At 34.6% G+C, this 22,582-nt stretch overlaps 1 protein-coding gene across 6 annotated transcripts in view; it reads left to right on the top strand.

The window, feature by feature from the left end:
• Positions 1-22,582, top strand: part of EVI5 (ecotropic viral integration site 5) — a 221,630-nt gene that overhangs the window by 148,814 nt on the left and 50,234 nt on the right. For 5 of the 6 annotated variants that reach the window (XM_068540314.1, XM_068540313.1, XM_068540311.1 and 2 more), the window contains 2 exons: positions 6,354-6,500; positions 15,091-15,186. In XM_068540314.1, coding sequence (XP_068396415.1) covers positions 6,354-6,500; positions 15,091-15,186 — 243 coding nt within the window. The remainder of the gene's footprint in view (positions 1-6,353; positions 6,501-15,090; positions 15,187-22,582) is intronic. The other variant, XM_068540312.1, reaches the window with a different exon arrangement.

Genomic DNA, 22,582 nt, shown 5'->3' with positions numbered 1-22,582 from the left:
AAAAAAATGATTATCCCAACTTGAACATGGTAACGTGGATATGTAAATCCTTTAGATTAAATATATCTTGTTTTACATTGTTCAAAGTTATTTTCTTGTGTTGTTCATTGTAATTAAAAATAACAGTAAGATTATGAAAAGTAGAAATCCAGCTTTGTGACGGTAAGTTTTATTTTTATAATCAGATTTTATCTCAGTATAGATATTAAAGATGCAAATACAACTTTTAAGCCAGTGTTCAGGATTTATTTCAGAGTGACTGTAGGTAAATGGATCAAACTCAGCAAATGTGGTTTTGGGAACTTGTGACTACAAAGCAGTATGCAGCCATCAAAGATCTTACACTTGAGAAATCAGGCATGCACAAACTGTATTTAATATAAGTCACTATATGAGATAATCAAGGTTAACTAAATTTACTGTGGTAATCATTTCGTAATATATGTAAGTCAAGTTATTATGCTGTACACCTTAGACTTATACAGTGCTATATGTTAATTATATCTCAGTACAACTGGAAGCAATATATAATTCAGAAATTTGTAAGTAGAGAGTTAGATAGAAATTTCTGTGGAGAATAGGACAGGACAGTTAATTCCAACTTGGTGGTTTGGAGAAAGGCTTCCTAAGGAATCTGTATTTTGCACTGTGCCTGACTAATGAGCGTGGCTCCTAAATGTCAGTGCATGTACTGGTGATGATCCATGAAGTTTTCTCATTGCAAAGTGAGGAAAATAAATACAGATAGTGTCATGTGATGTTAATGCTGTATTAGTCATCTAAAGAATATTACATCAAACACCCATGTATCCAGCATCCAGATTAAGAGATAGGTCCTTGATGATACATGTAGCTCCAGTTCTTTCATTTTAATGACTTTTAGAAAAGTCCACCTGGTAAGTATACCTTGGTTTATGGAGCCACTTTCCTCTTCGTACCGATTTTTGCTATTACACACAGGGCTGCTCTGAGCATTCTTGCATGTTTTCTTGTGTATATCTCTAAGAATTTCTTTAGTACAGGGTTTCTTATCTTTTTTGTGTGCCATGAACCCCTTTGGCAGTCTGAAACCTATGGACCCCATCTCAAAATAATGTTTTTTAATGCATAAAATACATAGCATTCCAAAGAAAACCAGTTATATTGAGGTACAGTTATCAAAATGCTAAAGAACAAGTTTGTAATATGGAATGCAGACACAGAGACATACACAACATATTCCCATTGCAGGAATCAGGTTTTTCATAATTTAGATTTTTTTGTACCTAAATTAGATTGTACTATAATTTTCCTTTTGGGGGAGACTTTTATCTGGTTTTGGCACCAAGGTAAGCTGGGTGAATGAGTTGGGTTGTATTTAACTTTTTCTGTTCTCAGAAGTTTTATGTAAGATTGAAATTACCCATTACTTGAATATTTGCTGGAATTCATTCCATTTTTTTTTTTTTTTTTTTTTGGGCCAGGGGGTATGTGGGATCTTAGTTTCTCGACCAGGGATTGAACCTGTGCCCCCTCCAGTGGAAGCACGGATCACTGGACCACCAGGGAAGTCCCTGGAATTCATTCCTTTAAACAGTCTTATCTTTTTGTTTTGTTTCGTGGGTGTAATAATTATTGATCCTAGTTGTTGAAGGGTTATAGATCTTTTCAGGTTTTCTGTTTCTTCTTGAGTCTGGTGCTGTAAGATGTGGTAAACTTCTTCCAGACTTTTTAAGAAAAGAAAGAAGGCACAAATAAACACTATTAGGAATGAGAAAAAGGGACATAAATATAGATCCAGTGAAAATATTTTTTAAAAACATGCTCTGAACAAGTTTAAGTGATACATTTGAAATTTGAGTATTTAGATGAAATGGGCAGTTTCCTAGGGAAATATAATTTGACTTGATGTGATTTTTGCTTTGTTTTTTTCTTGAGCTTCTGGGACCTGTGAATTTGTGACTGCCATGAAATTTGGAAATTTCTTGGTCATTATTTCATCACATATTTCTTCTCCCACACTCTCTTCTTCAGGGATTCCACTTACACTTACGTTAGATTGTTTGATGTTGTCCAGCAACTGTTGGATGCTCTATTCTTTTCCCTCCCATTATTTTTTCTCTTTGTATTTCAGTTTCTATTGACTGACATATTTCTCTTGATTTATCACTAAGTGTACTGATTCTTTCCTCCAATTTGTGAGTTGTCTGATGAGCTGTTGAAGGCATTCTTTACACCTGTTACTGTGTTTTTTACTTCTAGTATTTCTGTTTAATTCTTATAGTTTTCATTTCTTTGCTGATATTACCTATCTGATGTTGCATATTTTTCACCTTTCCCATAGAGCCCTTATTTTAAATTCCCTGTCAGATAATTTCAATATCTGTGTCATATATGAGGCTGGTTCTGTTGATTGCTTTGTCTCTTGGAAGTGTTTTTTCTTTTACCTTTTCCTATGCTGTGTAATTTTTTGTTGAAAACTAGTTGTGTATCTTGTGTAGGACAGTAGACTAAGGTAAATAGTTTCTTGCCTGGAAATGGGTACATCTTTCCTTCTACTAGGTCTTTAATGTGGGGGATTTGAGTTAATATAGTCAGGAGTTGGGCTGGTTTGAGGTTTGTTGTTTCTGTGGTTACCCTCATTGCACCACGGGCTTCAAATTCCTCTAGCAATATCTTATTTTTAGATCAGGGGCTGGTTTGCCAGAGGGTTTTCTTAACATCTTTAGGTCTTCCCTTTGTACAGTACTTCAGGGGAGGTCAGTCCCCAGCAGTATTCCACTGTTACTTGTTACAGGAAATGGAGGGTCAGAGAACACTTCTGCCCTATTGTTCTGATAAAGCCTTAGTCTTAGGCTGCATCATGTCCCTGGATCTGGGGTGTTTGGCCTCATTAGTGCTCCTGTCCTACCCCCAAGCTATAGTCCTGCCCCTTCCCCAGATGCACTGGTTTTCCCCGTGCCCCAGAGACAACAATATTTGTTGTCCTGCTCCAAGCAGATTAAACCTTTTGTTCTGTAGAGGAGACAAGCAAGGATTAGTGCCCCTCACATATCAGCTGCTTTCCCCCTCCCTGCGGCCTGTACCATGGAGATCTCTTTCTCAGGACTCTCACCAATCTTTTTTGTGTGTACTTGTTGGGGTCCATGAGGGAAAAGTGTGTAAGAGTTTGTGCACTCTATTCTCCCCACGGACTCCACGCTCTCTAGCCAGCCCACACTTGAGCTCCACCAATTCAGTGTTTATTCTAGCTGAATTATTCTTCACAGCTTCTAGCAGCATCTGCCTTGTCTCTTAGATTTTGAGCTAGTTGGTTGTCCTGTGACCTCACCTCTCTGGGTTCAACATTAGTCATGAACTTAGAGTTTGGCTGGCTTTTTTTTTTTTTTTAATTGAAAAGGTGGAAGCAATGTTCTTTCTGATTCTCTACATCCCCAATCAGAAATCGAAAGTCTTTATTATGATGTATTTGAAATTATTTTATTTTGTATTCTGTTTCTTCTTTCTTTCCATGTGTTTTCTTCCTTTCTTGCTTTTTATTGGATTTAGTTTTTTCTTTCTCCTTGTATTAGTTTGACTTTTATAATTCCTTTTCTTTTTTATTAGTGTTTATTACCTGAAGAAAAAAAAAAAGGAAGAAAAATGCTTGCCTGACTGAACAAAGTCTAAAGTTAGTAATTATCTCTGTCATTCTTCCAAACTATATAAGGGCCTTAGAATAACTCATGTGTTCTTCTTACATCTTACGATTATTGTACATTTTTTTATATCTCCAAATTCCTAGGCATTATTATTGTTTTATGGAGTCAGTACTCCTGTGGATTTGTCTACTTGCATGCCAATTTTTTGCTCTCTTCTTACTTTTATCACAGTTTCTTTCCAGTTTCGATCATGAGTTGTAAACTCTCTCACTTTCTTAAAATAAATGTACTTTTCTCTCACTCTTGTATGTTGTTAGCTGAGTATACTTTTATAGGATGGATTTTTTTTTAAGCACTACCAATTTTTCCTGTTGAGATGTCTGCTGGATATTTCACTTTCCGCCTTCACAGATACTCAGTTTTTCCCTTAATTTGCCTCTTCTTTTCTTTAGCATTTTGTAAGTTTTGTTATAATGTATTTTGATGAGGCTTTATTTATGTTGATATTTATCCTGTTTGGGACTAGTTGTGCTTCCTGAGCTGTAGATTCATATGTAGTAGTTGTTGTAAAAGATTCCCAGCTATTACCATCTTCTTAGGCCATCGTGTCTCACTTTTTTTTCTGCAACGCCTGTTAGGTATATTTTATCCTGCAACACCTAATAGGTGTATTTTATACCCCCTTATTCTCTTTTCTGTGTCTCAACATCTTCTGGGACACTAATTGTTTCTTCAGTGTGTCTAATCTCCTGTTTAACCCTTATATTGAATTTTTAACAGCCCTGTCTGTTAATTTTAGAAATTATATTTGGTTATTTTTCAAATTTGCTGAATTTTTTTTTGACAGTGACCTGTTCTTTGTTTATGTTTTTGCTTCCTCTTTTTATGTCTATGTCTAATAATTTTAAACATAAACTATTTTGTATAAAGTCCTTATGTGATTATTTTACTATCTAGAGTTCTTAAAAATCTATTCTTGCTATTTATTTATTTTTTTGTCTACCATTTCTCACTCATAGTCAATTCTTGGATTTTGTTTATGTGTGAGTGTTTTGTCTTGTAATTTTGGATCGTGGAATGGTATTCAGGGGTGTAGGGAGGAGTTTTGTCTGTGGGAATTCTTTGCAGCTTATGTTGAAGGTGTGTCCCTCTGAAGTATAGTTATTTGTCTTAATGGTAGGAGGTAAGACAGTAAAAAGAGGTTGTGGAACATTCTGAATACAGTACTAAGAAGTTCACTCTTAATTTTGTAGACAGACAGTGTTCATTGATTGAAAGTGAGAAAGAAGGGGGTGACGTAGAGGATGGTCTTAGGAAGGAGGCATTTCTTCTGTGAGTCAGGAAGGCGAGTAGTGAAGATGAAGAAACCTGGAAGTGGTAGAAAGTTTTAGAGCTTAAATCTATTGGATGATCCAGATTTTAAAATTAAAACAGGAGGCAGGATCATTTTCATAGAGTGAGATAGAATAGGTTTAATAATAGTAACAACTGAGTATTTATTAAATGTCTTAAATTTCAGGCATTAGGTGAGAACTCCTTCCATAAACTTTTCTCACATAATTCTCAAAACACAGCCTTAAAAGACAAGCAGTAATATCTACGGTTCTATCAGTGTACTATAATTTGATGGCATTAGTTAACTTGACCAAAGTTGAAGAACGGTTAAATGAAGAGCCTAATTTTGCCTGTCTTTGGTTGTGAAAATCCATACTGTTTCTTTCAGGCCTCTAATAGAGTGATTTAGGGTTGAGAGAATTCAAGCTGGGTCAGGCCTGAATGTGAAAACTACCTCGTGTCAGTAAATTCAAGATCTATAACAAGATCCTGTTGTACAGCACAGGGAACTATATTCAATATCCTGTAATAAACCGTAATGGAAAAGAATATGAAAAAGAATACGTATATAAAAAACTGAATCACTTTGCTGTATACCAGAAACTAAAACTACATTGTAAATCAACTATATACTTCAATAAAAATAAATAAATAAACGAAAGATCTATTTTTTTATCATGTCCTATAGTTATAATACACTAAGCAGCTAGCATGTATTGAGTTCTTACTATATATTAAGCTCTGTTAACATGTATTATCTCATTTAATTCTAAAGACAACCAAATGAGAAATAGATAATATTTTTACATACATTTTTCAAATGAGGAAATAGAAACTAGGTATTAACTAGTTTGCTTACTCACCAAATAGCAAGCCAGAATTCAAAACCAGTCCATCCTCCATAAAAACAGACTGTGCTATGTACATTTTAGGAATGTAGAAGTTCATGTGATACATTTTTTGACATCAAAAAGTTTACAGTCCAGTAAGTGGTGATGATACCTTTTGATCAGTCTGTGCTTTCTTTTGGGAACTGGAAAAGGGAGTTAAATTCATCGTATCACATCTATTTTATACCATATTGCCTATTTCAGAAATTAATACCTACAATTTCTATGTAAACATCCTTATAGTTTATAGATATTTATTGTATAAATGGTAAATGGACCTCTAATGAGAATTTCTAATATGAACCTTATGCATCCTTTTGGATGACTTGATTCTTAAAGCAGTTTTATAATTTTTTTTACGTATTTAACTATTTGTTGAATAAAATAGGCCTGTAACTTAATAATAATATTAAGAATATTGTTGAGGCATAATATGCATAGGTAGAAATTTATAAGTTTTTTCAGGCCTTTTATCTATACTCTGAGTATTTATATTTTTAATTATTAGAACCAGATCAATAGTAATCATCTTCGAAGAGCAGAACAAGAGGTGATCAATCTACAGGAGAAGGTGCAGTATCTTTCTGCACAGAACAAAGGACTACTTACCCAATTAAGTGAAGCAAAGCGCAAACAAGCAGAGATTGAATGCAAGGTAAATATATCATTTAGCAAGTTTGTGTTTTTGTCAATATAATAATACTTTTTTTGTTTTTGTCTCATCATTGAGTACGTTATCATAAAACCAAAAAAAAGCTAGTCTTATTTCCTACTTTTCCTGAACTTACTTTGGCAGTTGCTTTCAGGCCAGGTTAGCTCATCTTGCTCTGGGTGGATTTCAGGCAGGAAACTTCATTTTCAACCACTTGGTTAAATGCCAGTGCAGGAAATTAAGTTAACCAAGTGGTTGAAGATTGGTATCTCTTTTTACCCATAGTCCTTTAAAACCGAAGCTTTTAATGTCTCAACCAAAAAGATAGGTAATTTAGAAAGGTTGGGGCAACTCTGCTTTTATTGGTACCTTATTGGCGGGCTGTCAATATTGATATATGTTTTCTGGCTAGAATAGAGAGCAAAAGAGGTGTGCGTGTACCAATGGGTTGGGAAAACTGTGTACATTTCACATTGCTATTTTGATCAGTTTTTAAATTTTTTGTGAAGTGTTTAGATTCGTAAAACATGGAAAAGTTTTTGAATGCAAGTACGTTTTTTCCTTTAATGAATTTACAATATAATAATGGTGAGAGAGAAGGGGAGGTTGGGAAATGGGGTGGAAGGAGAGGGACTGTGTGTGTGTGTGTGTGTGTGTGTGTGTGTTTGTGTGTGTGTGTGTGTGTGTGAAATAACTAAAGAGAAGACCGTGGTGTGAACATTAGAATGGATTACTGAGGGCAAGTAATAGGATTTTAGAAATAAACTAGACATCCATCTTTCCATGGTAAGATAGTAGGAACGATGCCCTTTAAAGATTCCAGCCTTATTATTCTATGATAAGAAATAAGACTTTCAATGGCACATATAAAGCTGTAATTCCATCAACTTGTTCTGGTGTCATTAAAAACCAAGAGTGAAGCTTGAGTGGTTTATCAGTGTCACTGAAATCCAGAGATGAAATTACATCCTAATAAATATGCATGGCTCTTACAATTTACACTGACAGAAATCTGTAGGCAGTACTGGAGTTTGTACTGACATAAGAGTAGTCCCTCTTGAAGGATGTGACTAGGCTTTTATTTTTGGCCTCATCGTGCAGCTTGTGGGATCTTAGTTCCTGGACTAGGGATTGAACCTGGGCCACAGCAGTGTAAGCGCCAAGTCCTAACCACTGGACTGCCAGGGAATTCCCTAGACTAATTTAAAAATAAAATGATGTGACATGAGGTTACATCAATTTGATTTATCATACTAATATCTGTTTGAGTTTTTTGGTGCTATAGTGTCTGTGCTGACTTACTTTTAATAAAGAATTAAATTTAGTCTTTTATTATTGGTATAAGTTTTCCTTTAAACATGTTGTTAACACTGTTACTGGATTTAATATTGCTTCTCAAATGCCTTAGCACCTTTTAATCAAAGTAAAGTATTCTTTGGAAATAAATATTTGGGGAGTTTGCTGATGAAAATAATTGTTTTCTTTGAATTTATCTAAATAATGGGCTCAGATTCCGAATTTTCAGAACCGATAATGAGATTTTATTTAATTTTAAGTTTTCATTAATACCTTTGTAAAGTATGTTACAGATGCTGACTCTGAGACCTCCCCCATGTTTAAGGTGTATATTGATTTATTCAATCTTTTTCATGCCTTTTGCAGATTCAAGAATGATCAGTGTTAATTGTCACCCTAGCATCTAGTACATTCTGGTTAAGTGTACGTATTTTACTTTGTCATGTTGGAACAATTCAGCAACAAACCTAACTTTTTCAAGGGAGCTAGTCCTTCAGTTATATAAATCTGATTCATTTTCATTTAGTTTTATATGATTATAGCTTATGATTTGCTGATAAGTAATTATTAAAGCTCATGTTATTTTCATTGATGTAAAATATGTCAGGATACTGTTTTTAATATTAGTGTTATTTTCCCTCTATAACTGAATTTGAATGTTCGCACTTAAAGATGAAACAGTACAAGTCTAAGACCCCCAATACGAAAATGCAAAACACTGAAACCTAAACTTTTTCATAAATTTCACACAAATCCATTGGGAAGCAAAACCACATTTGAATTAATTTACAGCCATTTATAATTTTTATTTATCCCACTTGGTGTGGGTATTTATACTCCACTGCTTCATTGTGTTAAGCATTGAGCATACTCTTTCATTATGGATGCTGCCTCAGATCCCACTGGAGAGTACTAATGTTTGGTTTATGCACCTTACTACTCTTAGAAAGTCTAAAAAATCTGAAATTCCGTAACACACCTGGCCCTCAGGATTTCAGTAATAAGATTGTAGGATTCCTACATAAATCTGAATTTGAAGATTATAGAAAGATTTTATATTCTCTATTCCTATACAAACTTATAAAACTGTGTAATAAATAATGTTAAGTGAGGAAAGCTGAGCAAAGTATTATACTATGATTATAATATTGTGCATATATGGCATAATGATAGGAAGAAAAAAAGAAGAAATTAAACCTCTTGCTTATATTTCATATACATTTTATTTGCTTATATTTATTTATTTGGCTGCGTCGGGTCTTCGTTGCGGCACACGGGGTCTTCGTTGCCGCACGCGGGATCTTCGTTGCGGCATGCGGGCTCTTTGGTTGCAGCATGTGGGATCTAGTTCCCTGACCAGGGTTCGAACCTGGGCCGCCTGCATTGGGAGCATGGAGTCTTAGCCACTGGACCACCAGGGAAGTCCCTCATATAAATTTTAGTAGCTTAATACTTACACATTTTTTCATAATGCTTTGATATTTTTAAACTAAATATAAATGAAAGCATTCCCCTTTTATTCTTTTACTGACCCTACCACATACCCTTTTATTTTTTTCCCAGGTAACTGCTTTTATTATTTTCTGGTAAGTTCTTTTAGAGTTTCTTTTAGGCAGATACTAACAATTAGAAGTGTATACTTTTAGAAGTATACACTTTTATACAATTAAAAGTGTATACTTCTTCTCACTTTCTTATGTGAAAGTTAGCAGACAGTAATATATTCTACTTTTTGCTTTTTTTTGTTGGTATGTTTTGTAGAGCTTTCAATTATCAGTGCTTAAAGAATCTCCTCATTAGTTTCTAAGGTACATTGTTTTCCATTGCATGCATATACTGTAGTATACTTAACTAGGTCCTTATTGATGGGCACATGGGTTGTTCCCAGTGTTTTGCTACTACCAGCAGTGTATAGTGAATAACTTTGTACATACATAATTTCAGATGTATAGAAGTATATCTACACATTCCTGTAGGATAAATTGCTGTAAATTTGATTGTTTGGTCAATTGTACTTTCATAGATTTTGTCAAATTACCCCACTTAGGGTTGTACCATTTTGTACTTTGACCTGCAGGGCATGATAGTACCGGTTTCTTCATCATGATACTTACAAACTGTGTAACCAAATCTTTTCATTTTAAATAGATATAATTTATATGTTCTAAGACAGTGATTTTCAAATAGGGATGGGAAGAGGTGAGATTATGAGACTTTAAAGAATGATGGCATCTATCAGTACATATTTGTCAAATATTTGGGTGTCTTCTATTTGTTGGTTTTTCTTGTAGGCATTGGGGATACTGTAATGGAGAAAGTGGACATAATGTTTAGTGAGACAAGTAAAAAATTGGAAAGATCGTTAGTAATGATGTACTATAGAGTGGGAGGTTAGGGGAAGTGGTAATTAAGATTGAATGCCAGGAGATGGTAGCAGAGCTGGGACCTGAAGAATAAGAAAGAACCAGCCATATGAAGAGTGGGAGGAAGATCTTTGCATGAAAAGGGTCAGAGTTCAAGACCCAAAAGCAGGAAAGAATTTGGTTGCTGAGTCTCATGTATAATGCAGAGCTGAGTGAGATAAAGTCAGGGAGGTAAGCTAGGACTCCACTTGTTACTATGTAGATTTTTATAGGCCATGGTAACAAGTTTGTGTTTTACTCTTAAATGCTGTGGGAGGCCACTAAAAGGTCTTAAGCAGGAAAGAAACATGATATATTTTTTGATTTGCTATATTTGCTTCAGTTTTTTTACTTTTAATTTTGAAGTAATTTTATGTTTACAGTGAAGTGGCAAAGATAGTACAGAGTTCCCATATACCCTTTAATCAGCCCCTCCTAATTTTAACATATTGCATAACCATGATGCATTTATCAGTACTAAGAAATGAACATTGGTATAATGTTATTACTAAATTACAGACTTTATTCAGATTTCCCCATAGTGTCTCATTCTTCTTTGATCTGCAACAGTTTCTCGGTGTTTTCTTATCTCTCATTACTTTGACTATTGAAGAATACTTGTGAGGTATTTTGTAGAAGTCTCTCAGGTTGGGATCGTCGTATGTTTTCTCATGCTTTGACCAAGGTTATGTATTTTAGGAAAGTATACAGAGGTGAAGTGTCTTTCTCAGTGCATCATATCAGGGACATACTGTCTTGATATGTCTTACATCTAGTGCTGTTAACTTTGGTCATTTGATTGAGTTGGTATCTGCCATCTTTCTCTACTACAAAGCTTTTTCCCCCTCATATTCTGTCCTTACAAGCAAGTTACTAAGCCTAGACAATGGTCTGAGTGGGGGAAAGGGCATTGAGCCACAACTCCTGAAGGAGAGAGTATCAAAGAACTTGGGGGCATGGGTTAAGAACACCAGAGTAGTACAATAATTAATAAGTATTTGTAGGAACTATTTTGAGTTTATGCAAATATCCTTAAGGTTTCAGCAACTAATTCTATTTCATTTTTTTAATTAATTAATTAATTTATTTATTTATTTATTTATTTATGGCTGCATTGGGTCTTCGTTGCTGCATGAGGGCTTTCTGTAGTTGTGGCGAGCGGGGGCTACTCTTCGTTGCGGTGCACAGGCTTCTCATTGTGGTGGCTTCTCTTGTTGTGGAGCACGGGCTCTAGGCATGTGGGCTTCAGTAGTTGTGGCACACGGGCTCAGTAGTTGTGGCACACGGGCTTAGTTGCTCCGCGGCATGTGGGATCTTCCCGGATCAGGGATCTAACCTGTGTCCCCGGCATTGGCAGGTGGATTCTTAACCACTGTGCCACCAGGGAAGTCCCTCAGCAACTAATTTTAGCATTTATTAGGGGATAATGCTTGTAGCAATTAATGTAATTATTTTTTAAAAGAACATATGTGCCACTGTGTGTGGAGATGGATTTGAGGCGGGGTTGGAGAGGGATTTGATATGAGATCATCAGGTGATAGTACTGAATACAAGACAGAGTTGCTAGCCTGGGCTCAGGTGTTGGCAGTGGTACTAAAGCAGAGTAGATCAGTTCAGCATTTTTGTAGAGACTTGGTGATTGGATTGGAGAGGGGGAAGATTGGGAGAAAATTGATGCCCCAATTTTTTATTTTTTTACTTGATGGATATAATATTTTTATACAATGTTAAAATTAGTAGAGTATAAATGTATTAGTTGTCTATTGCTATTTAACAAATTACCTCTAAAACTTAGTGGCTTAAAATAGCAGTAACTACTAATATCCCAGGGTTTCTGTGGATCAGAAATTCAGGAGCAGCTTAATCAAGTGGTTCTGATTGAGAGTCTCATGAGGCTACAGTCATCTAAAGGCTTAGCTAAAGCTAAAGGATGAGGTTTTTTAGGTGTCCCACTCACATGGTTGCAAGGTAGTGCTGGCTGTTGGAGAGAGATCACTGTCCTCAAGGGGCTTTCTCTTAGCAAAAGATATAGACAAACACACCATTACAATGCAGTATGAGTAGTGCTATGATTGAGGAGGTATATAGAATACTATAATGGGCGTTTAGTGTTAAGGTTATGGTTCAAGCAAAGCTAACTAAGGAATGATTAAGCTGAGACCTTAAGGATATGTAGCAATTAGTCAAGGAAAGGCAACAGAGTTCACTAGACAAAGGGGATAGCACATGTGAAGAGCAAAAGTGAAAAGGAACAATAGGTTTTTTGCTTGAACTGAGGAAGTTCATTCTAGTTGGAGGGAAGTGTGTGGTGAGGAATACTGGTAAGATATGAAGCTAGAGCGATAAATAGGGAGCCAAATCGTATAGAATCTTGGACACCAGTAAAAGAATCTGTTATCTCAAGATCTGTGGAGTACCATTAAAGTGTTTAAAGTTAGAGAGTGACAGAAAGAGATTTGAACTTTATTAAACATAGACACAGTGGTGTGCTGGAGCTGGCTAGTAAAGGCTTGCAAGAACCGATTGTTACAAGATGTTATGGAAAAACCTGAATGAACTTTTTGGCCACCCCAATAAATTTTCAGGAATTTTGTGGCACATTTGTTAAACAGCCATATTAAAAATTAAATTATTCAACATGATTAGACAAATTATGGTAGTAAATACTCAAACGTCATCATTTCCTAATTATTTTTACATTTTACTATTATCTGTGCTTTTGAGATTATTTATACCTATTGTATCTGTTTAGTGGAAATACCAATGTGTGCTACTCATGTTATATTCATTAATGTTCACTAATGTTATGTCGACTTGAAAGGAGCCATGATGGGAGTATTTACACCACATAAATTGGCAAACTACAAATCAGGGCTTGATTTATTGTTTTGTGGATTATCTAGACCAGAAGTTGGCAAACTATAGCCCATATCCCAAATCTGTCTGGCTGCCTGTTTTTGTAAATAAAGTCTTATTGGAATACAACCTTTCCCATTCATTTATATATTGTATATGGCCACTTTCACACTCCAGTGGCAGATAGAGTAGTTGTGATAGACTGTACGACCCACAAGTCTAAAATTATTTACTATCTGGCCCTTTAAGGAAAAGTTTTTGACTCCTGCTCTAGACTGTTAATGCAGATTAAAGCTTAAAAATGTGTTGTATCTTTAGTCTTTACATTATGAATAGAACAAAAATATTGAGGAAATCCTCTTTCAGTGTTTGATTACTGTTATCAAAATGATAGTAATTCTATTATCAGATAACTTGAACAAAAATTAACCAATGTTCATATCCATACTTCACTTTTTCCTCATTTTCAGTGGTAGATGACCTATGGATACAATAGTTAGGCAAAAATTAGTGAAAGCATTCTCTGAGAGTATATTGACTACATAGAATTTATAATAGCATTATATATCTTATTAACTGTGTGTTGTATATTATACATCTTCTATTTCAGTCTATTTTAAAATATATAATAAATGTACATACAAACACATGTGTACACATGCACACGTACACACACTTGCTTGAGAGCTGGTTGTTAAGCACTTTCCAGCACAGCACTGGGTACAGAGACTACACTTTCTGGCCATATACAAATTGGCAAAATATTTAAAGCAGTATTTGCCTGAAGTGAAGTACCAGTATCATATCTAAGATTAAAACATATACATATATATATATTTTTGAGTGAACTGTTTCTTTATTGTTACACAGTAGGGTCATTTACAACTTTTTACCATTGTAAATAGTGTTTTGATGTACATATAATTGTGTACACTTGTCTGAAATATATATTTTTTAAATTTATTTATTTTTGGCTGCATTGGGTCTTTGTTGCTGCGTGCAGGCTTTCTCTAGTTGTGGCGAGCGGGGGCTACTCTTTGTTGCGGTGCGTGGGCTTCTCATTGAGGTGGCTTCTCTTGTTGCGGAGCATGGGCTCTAGGCGCACGGGCTTCAGTAGTTGTGGCACGAGGGCTCAGTAGTTGTGGTGCGCGGGCTCTGGAGTGCAGGCTCAGTAGTTGTGGTGCACGAGCTTAGTTGCTCTGCGGCAAAAAATATATTTTTTTTTTATTTAAAAGTTTAATTATTATATTTTTACTGAATTTAGTATTTTTTTAAATTTTTGATATTATGTTGCTGTCAGGTGCTAAATTTCTCCTATGGTCACCATGATGCACATTTTTGATACTAAATGATTGCTAAATTTCAACTGAAGTTAGTGAAGGAGCAAAATATTTTTGTATACTCCATTTTCCTCTGTCTTTCTTCATATTTTGTTACTTCTGGATCAGTATTATTTAGCATGGATATTGTAGAATACAATTTTAGAGCTTTTCATTTTTGAAATTTTGAAGTGGTAGAATTGATATTATGCTTTTCCTAGGAAGATTAGAATTATGATATAATCTAATTTCTATTACTCTCCTTTGTAGTATAATGTAAATACTCATTAAAATTCATTTCCTCAGAAAAAACGTGATTTTAAAAATATTATCTAGCTGACATACTCTTAGTGTTTATATTCCTGTTAATCTGTTGGCCTAGTTACGTGTTTGAAAGTTCTCAATAATTGTTCTTGGTTAAAAGATTAACAGCTTTCACAGTCACCAGTAATTTTAATAGTCTTAATTAAGTTAACTTTTAATTTAAAAGTTTGAGCAATATATATATATATATGTGTGGTTTTAAAGATGGAATGCTATTCTATACATTTATTCTTCATTTTATACCAAGTTCAGGATATAATGGCATTTTTTCTCTCATTTAATCATGGGTTTATTTGTCACTTTCTAAATTTGAGGCATGTTACAAGTGTTTATGTTTTATTAATGGTTTGGTTTATTATATGGTTTATTTTCAGTTTGTTTTGTTTACCACCCTAGAACAAGGAAGAAGTGATGGCTGTGAGACTCCGGGAAGCAGATAGCATAGCTGCTGTGGCTGAACTACAGCAGCACATTGCTGAGCTTGAAATCCAGGTAACACATGAAAATAATAGGGTACATGTAAAAATAATGCAGTTATTTCCCCTTCCCTCTGCACCTGAATAGTGACTTATGTCTTCATCCTAATGACTGTGCTTCTATTTTCGACACTTACACATTTCCAAGTCCATTTTTTTCTATTGTGGTAAAAATACATGTATTGCGGTAAAATTTACAATTTTAATGTATACAGCCTGTGACATTAAGTGCATTCTCATTGTTGTGCAGCCAATTTCCAGAACTCTTCACCTTGCAAAACTGAAACTTTGTAACCATTAAACAACTCCCCATTCCCCTCTTTCCTCAACCCCTGGAAACCACCATTGTACTTTCTGTCTCTGAATTTGACTACTCTAAGTATCTTATATAAGTATTGATAAAATCATAGGATATTTGTCTTTCTGTGACTGGCTTATTTCACGTAGCATAACGTCATCAAGGTTCATTTATGTTGTAATATGTGTCAGAATTTCCTTCCTTTTTAAGGCTGAATAATATTCTGTTGTGTGTGCATACTACTTTTTGTTTATCCATTCATTCGTTGATGAACACTTAGATTGCTTCTACCTTTTGGCTATTGTGAATAATGCTGCTGTGAATGTGAGTGTACAAATAGCTGTTTGAATCCTTGTTTTCATTTCTGTTTTCATTCATACCCAGAAGTGGAATTGCTGAATCGTGGTAATTCTATGTTTAATTTTCTGAGGAATTGTTATACTGTTTTCCACAGCAGCTGCACCATTTTACATTTCCACCAGCAATGCACAGGAGACTAGTTTCTCCACATCCTCACCAATACTTGTTAATTTTCTGGTTTTTTTTTTTTTTTTTAATACCCATTCTAATGGGTATGAAGTGGTATCTCATTGTGGTTTTGATTTGCGTTTCTCTAATGATTAATAATGTTGACCATCTTTTCATTGTGCTTATTTGCCATTATGTCTTCTTTAGAGAAATGGCAGTTCAAGTCCTTTGCCCAGTTTTTAAATGGGTTGTTGTTGAGTTGTGGAAGTTTCTTATATATTCTCAATGTCAATCCCATATCAGATATAAACAGATATTTTTGCAGATATTTCCTCTCATTCTGTGGGCTGCAGAATTTTCCTAGCACCACCCACTTTTGACTCTCTTCTTTCTCGTTGAACTTTGTTTTCAGTCTTTTTTTCTCAGTTCTGAGTGTTTGTATTCCTCTGAGCATCCAAGTTTTTTCGCTTTTTAAAAACTACTCAGTGTACAACAATGAATTCTAATCTATCTCCATCCTAGCATGTTTCCCCTAATCAATAATCTTACACCTTTAAAAAAAAAATTTGAAGACAATAAACAGAAAAGTTCATAAAACAAAGCTACATTATAATATGTATAAAAACGTATCCATGTAACCACTACTTGGGTCAAGATACAGAATATTGCCTATATTCCAGAAGTCTACCCAATCACACCCTTTTCCCTTACCGCGAATTTTATAGCAGTGACTCCTCTGCTTTTCCTTTTAGTGGTGTCATCTTTGTACGCATCTCTCATCCACACAGTTTAGTTTTCCCTATTTCTGAATTTTGTATAGAGTTATGCTGAATATTTTCATTTATGTCTCTTCTTTCTTTGTTCAGCACTGTTTCAATGAGTCATGAATTTTATTGTTGCAACATGTTCCATTTCATGAATATGTCACAGCGTACATATCCACTCTGATACTAGTGGTCATTTGTAAATTTCCAGATTGGGACTGTTATACACAATGCTGAGATCGTAAGCAATCTTGTACACTATACTGACTACGTGTGCACACGTTTCTGTAGCATGATGCCAGGGTGTGGAATGGCTGGGTCATAAAGCATGCAGATCTTCAGTTTTATTTTCCAAAGTGTTTGTACCACTTTAACTGCCAACCACAGCCTACGAAAGTCCTGTTGTTCCACATCCTCCCCAACACTTGGTGGTGTCAGATGCTTTAATTTGTGCCAGTCTGGTGGGTATGCAATGGTATTTCATCATGGTTTTAATTTGTATTTGCTGGATTACTAATGAGGTTGGCAGTTTGGATTCCATCTTTTATAAAGTGCCTATTAAAGTCTTTTGTGTATGTTTTTTCTTTAGGATTATCTTTTTCTTATGTACGCGTAGTTCTTTCTAAGTTGGTGTTACGTTTTACAGATGGCTACTCCCACTTTGTAACTTGTCATTTGTCGTTGTTGTTTTTAATTTATTGTGTCTTTTGATCAGTAGACCAGTATGTTTAATGGACAGTAGAGAACTCCTCCTGGAACTTGTACAGGAACTTCAAATTCAACATGTTTAAAATCAGATATGTTCCTATTCCAGCCAAAATGTTTTTATTCTTTTGTATCTCAAGTCTTGTTCAGTGGTATCATCTCGTATTGAATTATTCAGCTTAGTAGGAACTTCACTTATGCTTTTCTTAACATTATGCCATATTTATCAAGGCTACGTATGCAAACTTTCAGCTTTACTTGAGAGTACCAAATTATTTTTACAAAGTGCTTCTGCTAGTTAACATTCCTACCAGCATTTCACCTGCTCACCTACTCATATAGATTTGCCTCCAGATAATTCTTAATAATTCATACAGATTAAAGTACCATGTCCGACTCTTCAATTTCTTCAAAAGATAAAAGTCGTGAGTAAATCTAAAACTAAATCGAAGGTAATTTTACTCATTTCAGAAACTTTAAAAGAAATCTTCCATGGCCTTTCTATTCCGCCCTGCCACTCCCTTCATTCATCTGCCTTCGTCCCCACCTGAACGTCACAACTTCCTGTCCAGCTTCTTTTTCTCCAGCCTGAGCTCTTCCACAGAGCCACCAGAATTTTCTTTCTAAAACATAAAAACCTTATCTTTTCATTATTGTCCAAACTTGCACTTTTAGCCTCTTCTTTGACCATTACCACCCCATCCTCTCTCCCCACCTCCTACACACACACACACACACACACACCTCTTTACAAAGTTTTTATATTCTTTTAAAATTCTGTATCATTCTACATGCTGTTATGTCTTCAAAAAATTGCTGTGTTTTTCTGTATCCCCTAGTCCTCTGCTTGTTAGGTATTTCTGCTTACTGAGTTCTCCTTGGCTAGTTTGCTGTTAAGACATTTGACAAATGTGTTTTCAGTAAACATCTTAATGATTCAACCTTTATTCATTCATTTATTTATTATATGTAGGTTAAGATCCATATATAGATCTTTTGTTAAAACCTGAAACTCCTTTTCAATTATAAGAGTAATATATTTTAGGTTATTTTTATTCATGGAAATATCTTAGATCATTTTCAAGTTCCACTAGGGGGAGAACTCAACTTAGTCAAATATTTTTGTACTTCAGATCTCTTCAGACCAACTCTTCAAATTACTCTTGCTCTCTTGTGAATAAAACTTTTTCCCACAAACCAAATTCTTTCAAACCCTTCATTTAATAAATTACATGATTATGTAATTAGTTATTGATAAAATTAAAGCCTGCTTTTTTAAATGTAGTTAATGTAGTTAATGTAGTTAAATGTAGTTTAAATGTAGTTTTGTGAATGTCTCATTTAGGTGAGGAAATACTCATTTTTATACACACTGTAGCATTCTGTAGTAGATATACTTATGAGGTTGAAGTTCATTAAATTTATTTTCAAAGATCCTTCAGTCAACTTGAAACTTTCAGGTCTGGTTTAAAGTTCACAATCACCACCCTCCCCATGTTAATCTGAGATGACTACATTTGTAATACACTTAATGTTCTTTATAATAATGCCTTTTCCACCATCTTTGGAGGAGCTGTTTTATATTAGTGTCTCAGAGTGAATTTAACCTTTTTTAAAGTGTAGCAGCTTTCAGGTTTTAGCCATTTTCCTGAACTATTTGTAAAAGTTATTGCTGAGGTTTCCTCTTTCTCAAACAGAATGACACTTCTTAATGGATTTTAGTCACCATCTACTGTAATGCTTATTTAGAGCAGATCATACCCCTATAATAGAATTAAGAGGTTGAACTCCAAGGTGCCATGAAATATTTAAAAATATGATATCATGTATATCATTTTAATATATTTTGACAATTCAGAGTTATCATTATGAACTTTAAATACTGTATAATCTCACTTCATTCAGACCTCTATTGTTTTCTTACGTAAAGCTCCTTTGGCCAAATTTCTATCTAAAATAATATTCATATCCTAATCACTATACTCTTATGCTGCTTTATATTTCTTCAAAACAATTATTTCTTGCCATAAATTATACATGTTGTTGTTGTCCACATCCCCCACCAGAATGGAAGCTCTGTAAGAGAGGAATTTTTGCCTGTTTTATTCAGCTGCTGTATTTCTCAGTGTTGGTATATAATGCTTAGTATATAACCATCATTCAAATATTTGTATTTGAAGAAATTAATATAATAATTTGCTTATCTGTTGTTTTTACAGTAAGTGATTCTTAATGTATGTAATTTGAGTATTCAAATTTTTTAAATTCAGAGATTATCACTGTATTCACACATGCATCAATTTGCATTTTTTTTATCATTAGGTCACTACTGGCTAGGAAGGATAAAATGAATTCAGACTCTGCCTAAGTGCATTTATCATTATACAGAAGGAATGATTGAGTCTGGGTCCCTTCTTTGCAATATCATTGAGTAGAATTTAAACCTCTGAAAATTTATGTACATTTATTGGTGTTAATGGCTTTAATTACATGTGAGAGGATGCCAGTTATCTTTTAAAGGAGAAATTTTTTTCTTCCTACCTGTACATATACTTTATAAGCTAATTGAATGGCTCAGGCTAAGTGGAGTTTCTATAAGTAGCCTGCAAAAATAAATATGACATACCCTGATCAGAATAGAAAGAGTCAATAAATTTAATTATTATTGGGAACAAGAGGATTTTAGAATCCTAAATAACTCTGTGGTCACAACTTTTATCTTTCTGTTTTCTTATAATTGCTAGAGATTTTGTTGATTGGTTGAGAGTATAGATTTTGAAGACAAACTACTTATTAGCTGTCTTGTCTGACAGGTTATTTAACCTGATGTTGAATTTACTCGTTCAAAACTAAGAATCCTAAGGTTATCTGCTTTAGAGTTGGTATTAAATGAGAAAGCATGTGTCAAGTGTTCTTTCTTCCCTAACTAGTTTCCAGCAAATCAGCTTATCAATGACCTTTTATAAAAGATTACACTCAGCGTTGTAAGGGCTTCCAAAAATTACAACCAGAATGGAAAGTGCAGAAAGTCTTTTGAGTTCCCTTCAAGATAGTGTTTACCCACCCCAGATAATGAATATATCCCTTTCCAAGAATTAGATATAGCTGCAAATTAAGAATTGTTTTGGCTGTTTTTTTTTTTTTTTTGATTGAACTTGTTTCTGTCCAGTGTAAGCCCTGTTTAACTTACTCTTCATTTTTTATGTATTTACCATGTTTTACCATATTATCTGTAACTTTATTTCTTCCAGAATACTAATAATTAAAGTATTAATAGTTAGCATCATTGAATACTTAAAACATGCCAGGCAGTACTATTAGCCATTTAAATATATTCACTTATTTAATCTTTACATATGACATTATTGTTAATATCCCCGTTTTATAGTGGAGGAAACTGAAGCATAAAGAAGATTTTTAAATGAGATTTTGTTGTATGTTTAAGAACCCACTCTAACTTAAATTCTTTCCAGGATTAAAATGAAATTTTTTTTCTTTAGTATTACAGGTACTGTCATGTTAGTTATATGGATTTTCTTGGTAGATCAACTGCCTCCTATAACTTTGTTACTACTGGTTCCCTTTTCCTCACTTAAATCTTTCAGTAGCTTCCCATGGCTTTCGGGACACAGTTCAAATTCTGGCTGTACTCACGAGCCCCTTCCTCCTCTGATGCTTGCCTCCCTTTCTAGCTTCATTTCCCACTTTTCCCACCATATACCTGTGCTTGAGCCATAGTAAACTAGCTAAGAACTCTTTAAATATGTCATTGAGATTCACTCTGTTTTTCTCCTCTCCTCCTTTGATCTTGCTTATCATTTCAAAGGTCAGATTAAGTTTGACATGCTATGATCAGCCTTCCCTGATGATGCCAATCCAGCCAATTTTGTTGTGTCTCTGCTGCTTAACCCCCTCTGTTATAGATCTCTCTTATACCATCTCACATTATTTTAATCATTCTCATTTAAAAGCCTAGATGTGAAGAACGGATTAAATTATTAATTTAAATGGGGTATCAGTTTCAATTCAACAGATACTTATGGGGTACCTACTATGTGCTAGTCACTACTCCACACACTTTATAAGAATTAGTGAACAAAACACACAAAAAGTCCCTTTCCTCATCAAGCTTAATGGTAGAGGAAGAAGTAGGATGAACAAAATAAATGAATCGTATAGTGTGTAATTTAGAAGAGGATGAATACAATGGAGAGAAAAATGTAGGAAAAGGAGAGGGTTGGGGTGTTGAGCGTAGGGTACCATTGCTATTTTAAATAATGTGATCAGGCTCGCTAGAAGGGGATATTTAAGTAAAGATTCATGCAGATTTGTGATAGAAATACCCTGCTAAGGGAATAGTAAGGACAAAGAACCTAAAGCCAGGGGCATCTCTGAGTCCCTGAGTGGAGTAAGAGAGGAAGTTAGAGGAAGTATGAGAGGTAAGTAGGGCAGATTATGTAGGGCCTAAGAACTTTGGCCCTTCTCTGAGTAAGGTAGAAAGTCATGGGAGGGTTTTGAGCATAGGAGTCATCAGTTAGATGACATTTAAACCTATTAAAAGGATTCATTTGAACTTGATTCAGAAAAAAATGCTTGTAGGAATTCATAGTATCTAGATGGGAGGAAATGGTGGTTAAAAATTGTTTCCTCCTCCTCTTAGTGGAATTTTCCACCTTTATTCTATTGATCCAAATGTTATTTATTAGTTGAGGACTTTATTTTTACGTTAATGCTAAATCACACTTTCTCCACTTTCCAAGTGGTGGAACAAAACACAGAAAAGTTAATTTTTGCTCAGTTAGTTGAGGAAAATAGATGAAAATTGAACCCAAGCCTTGTGATATTTAACCTGAATTGAGTTTGTGTTTTGATTTTTATAAAGATAAACATATTAATTTGTCATAACCATATTAAAAGCTTCTGTGGGCTGAGCACATCTATAAAGTTAATGCTGCTTTGTTATAAATAATGAAAAGTTTTAAGTTTAAAACAGTTTAGTTCTACGCAAATCCAACTTTGTGTTCTTTTCCTGGTACCCAGTAACATTTACCCATTTTCATTACTTTGCCCAACAGATAACCTCTAGGGATGCCTCAGATGGGCAATACCCCAACCGCTATTGGCTTAAGAAACACCCACTCAAAATTCTGTTCTGACATAAAATGAGGGAGTTAGAT

Source organism: Eschrichtius robustus, chromosome 3, assembly GCF_028021215.1.
Source record: "Eschrichtius robustus isolate mEscRob2 chromosome 3, mEscRob2.pri, whole genome shotgun sequence".
Classification (NCBI taxonomy): domain Eukaryota; kingdom Metazoa; phylum Chordata; class Mammalia; order Artiodactyla; family Eschrichtiidae; genus Eschrichtius; species Eschrichtius robustus.
Note: the sequence above shows the minus strand (reverse complement) of the source record. Positions and strands in the feature narration are given on the sequence as shown.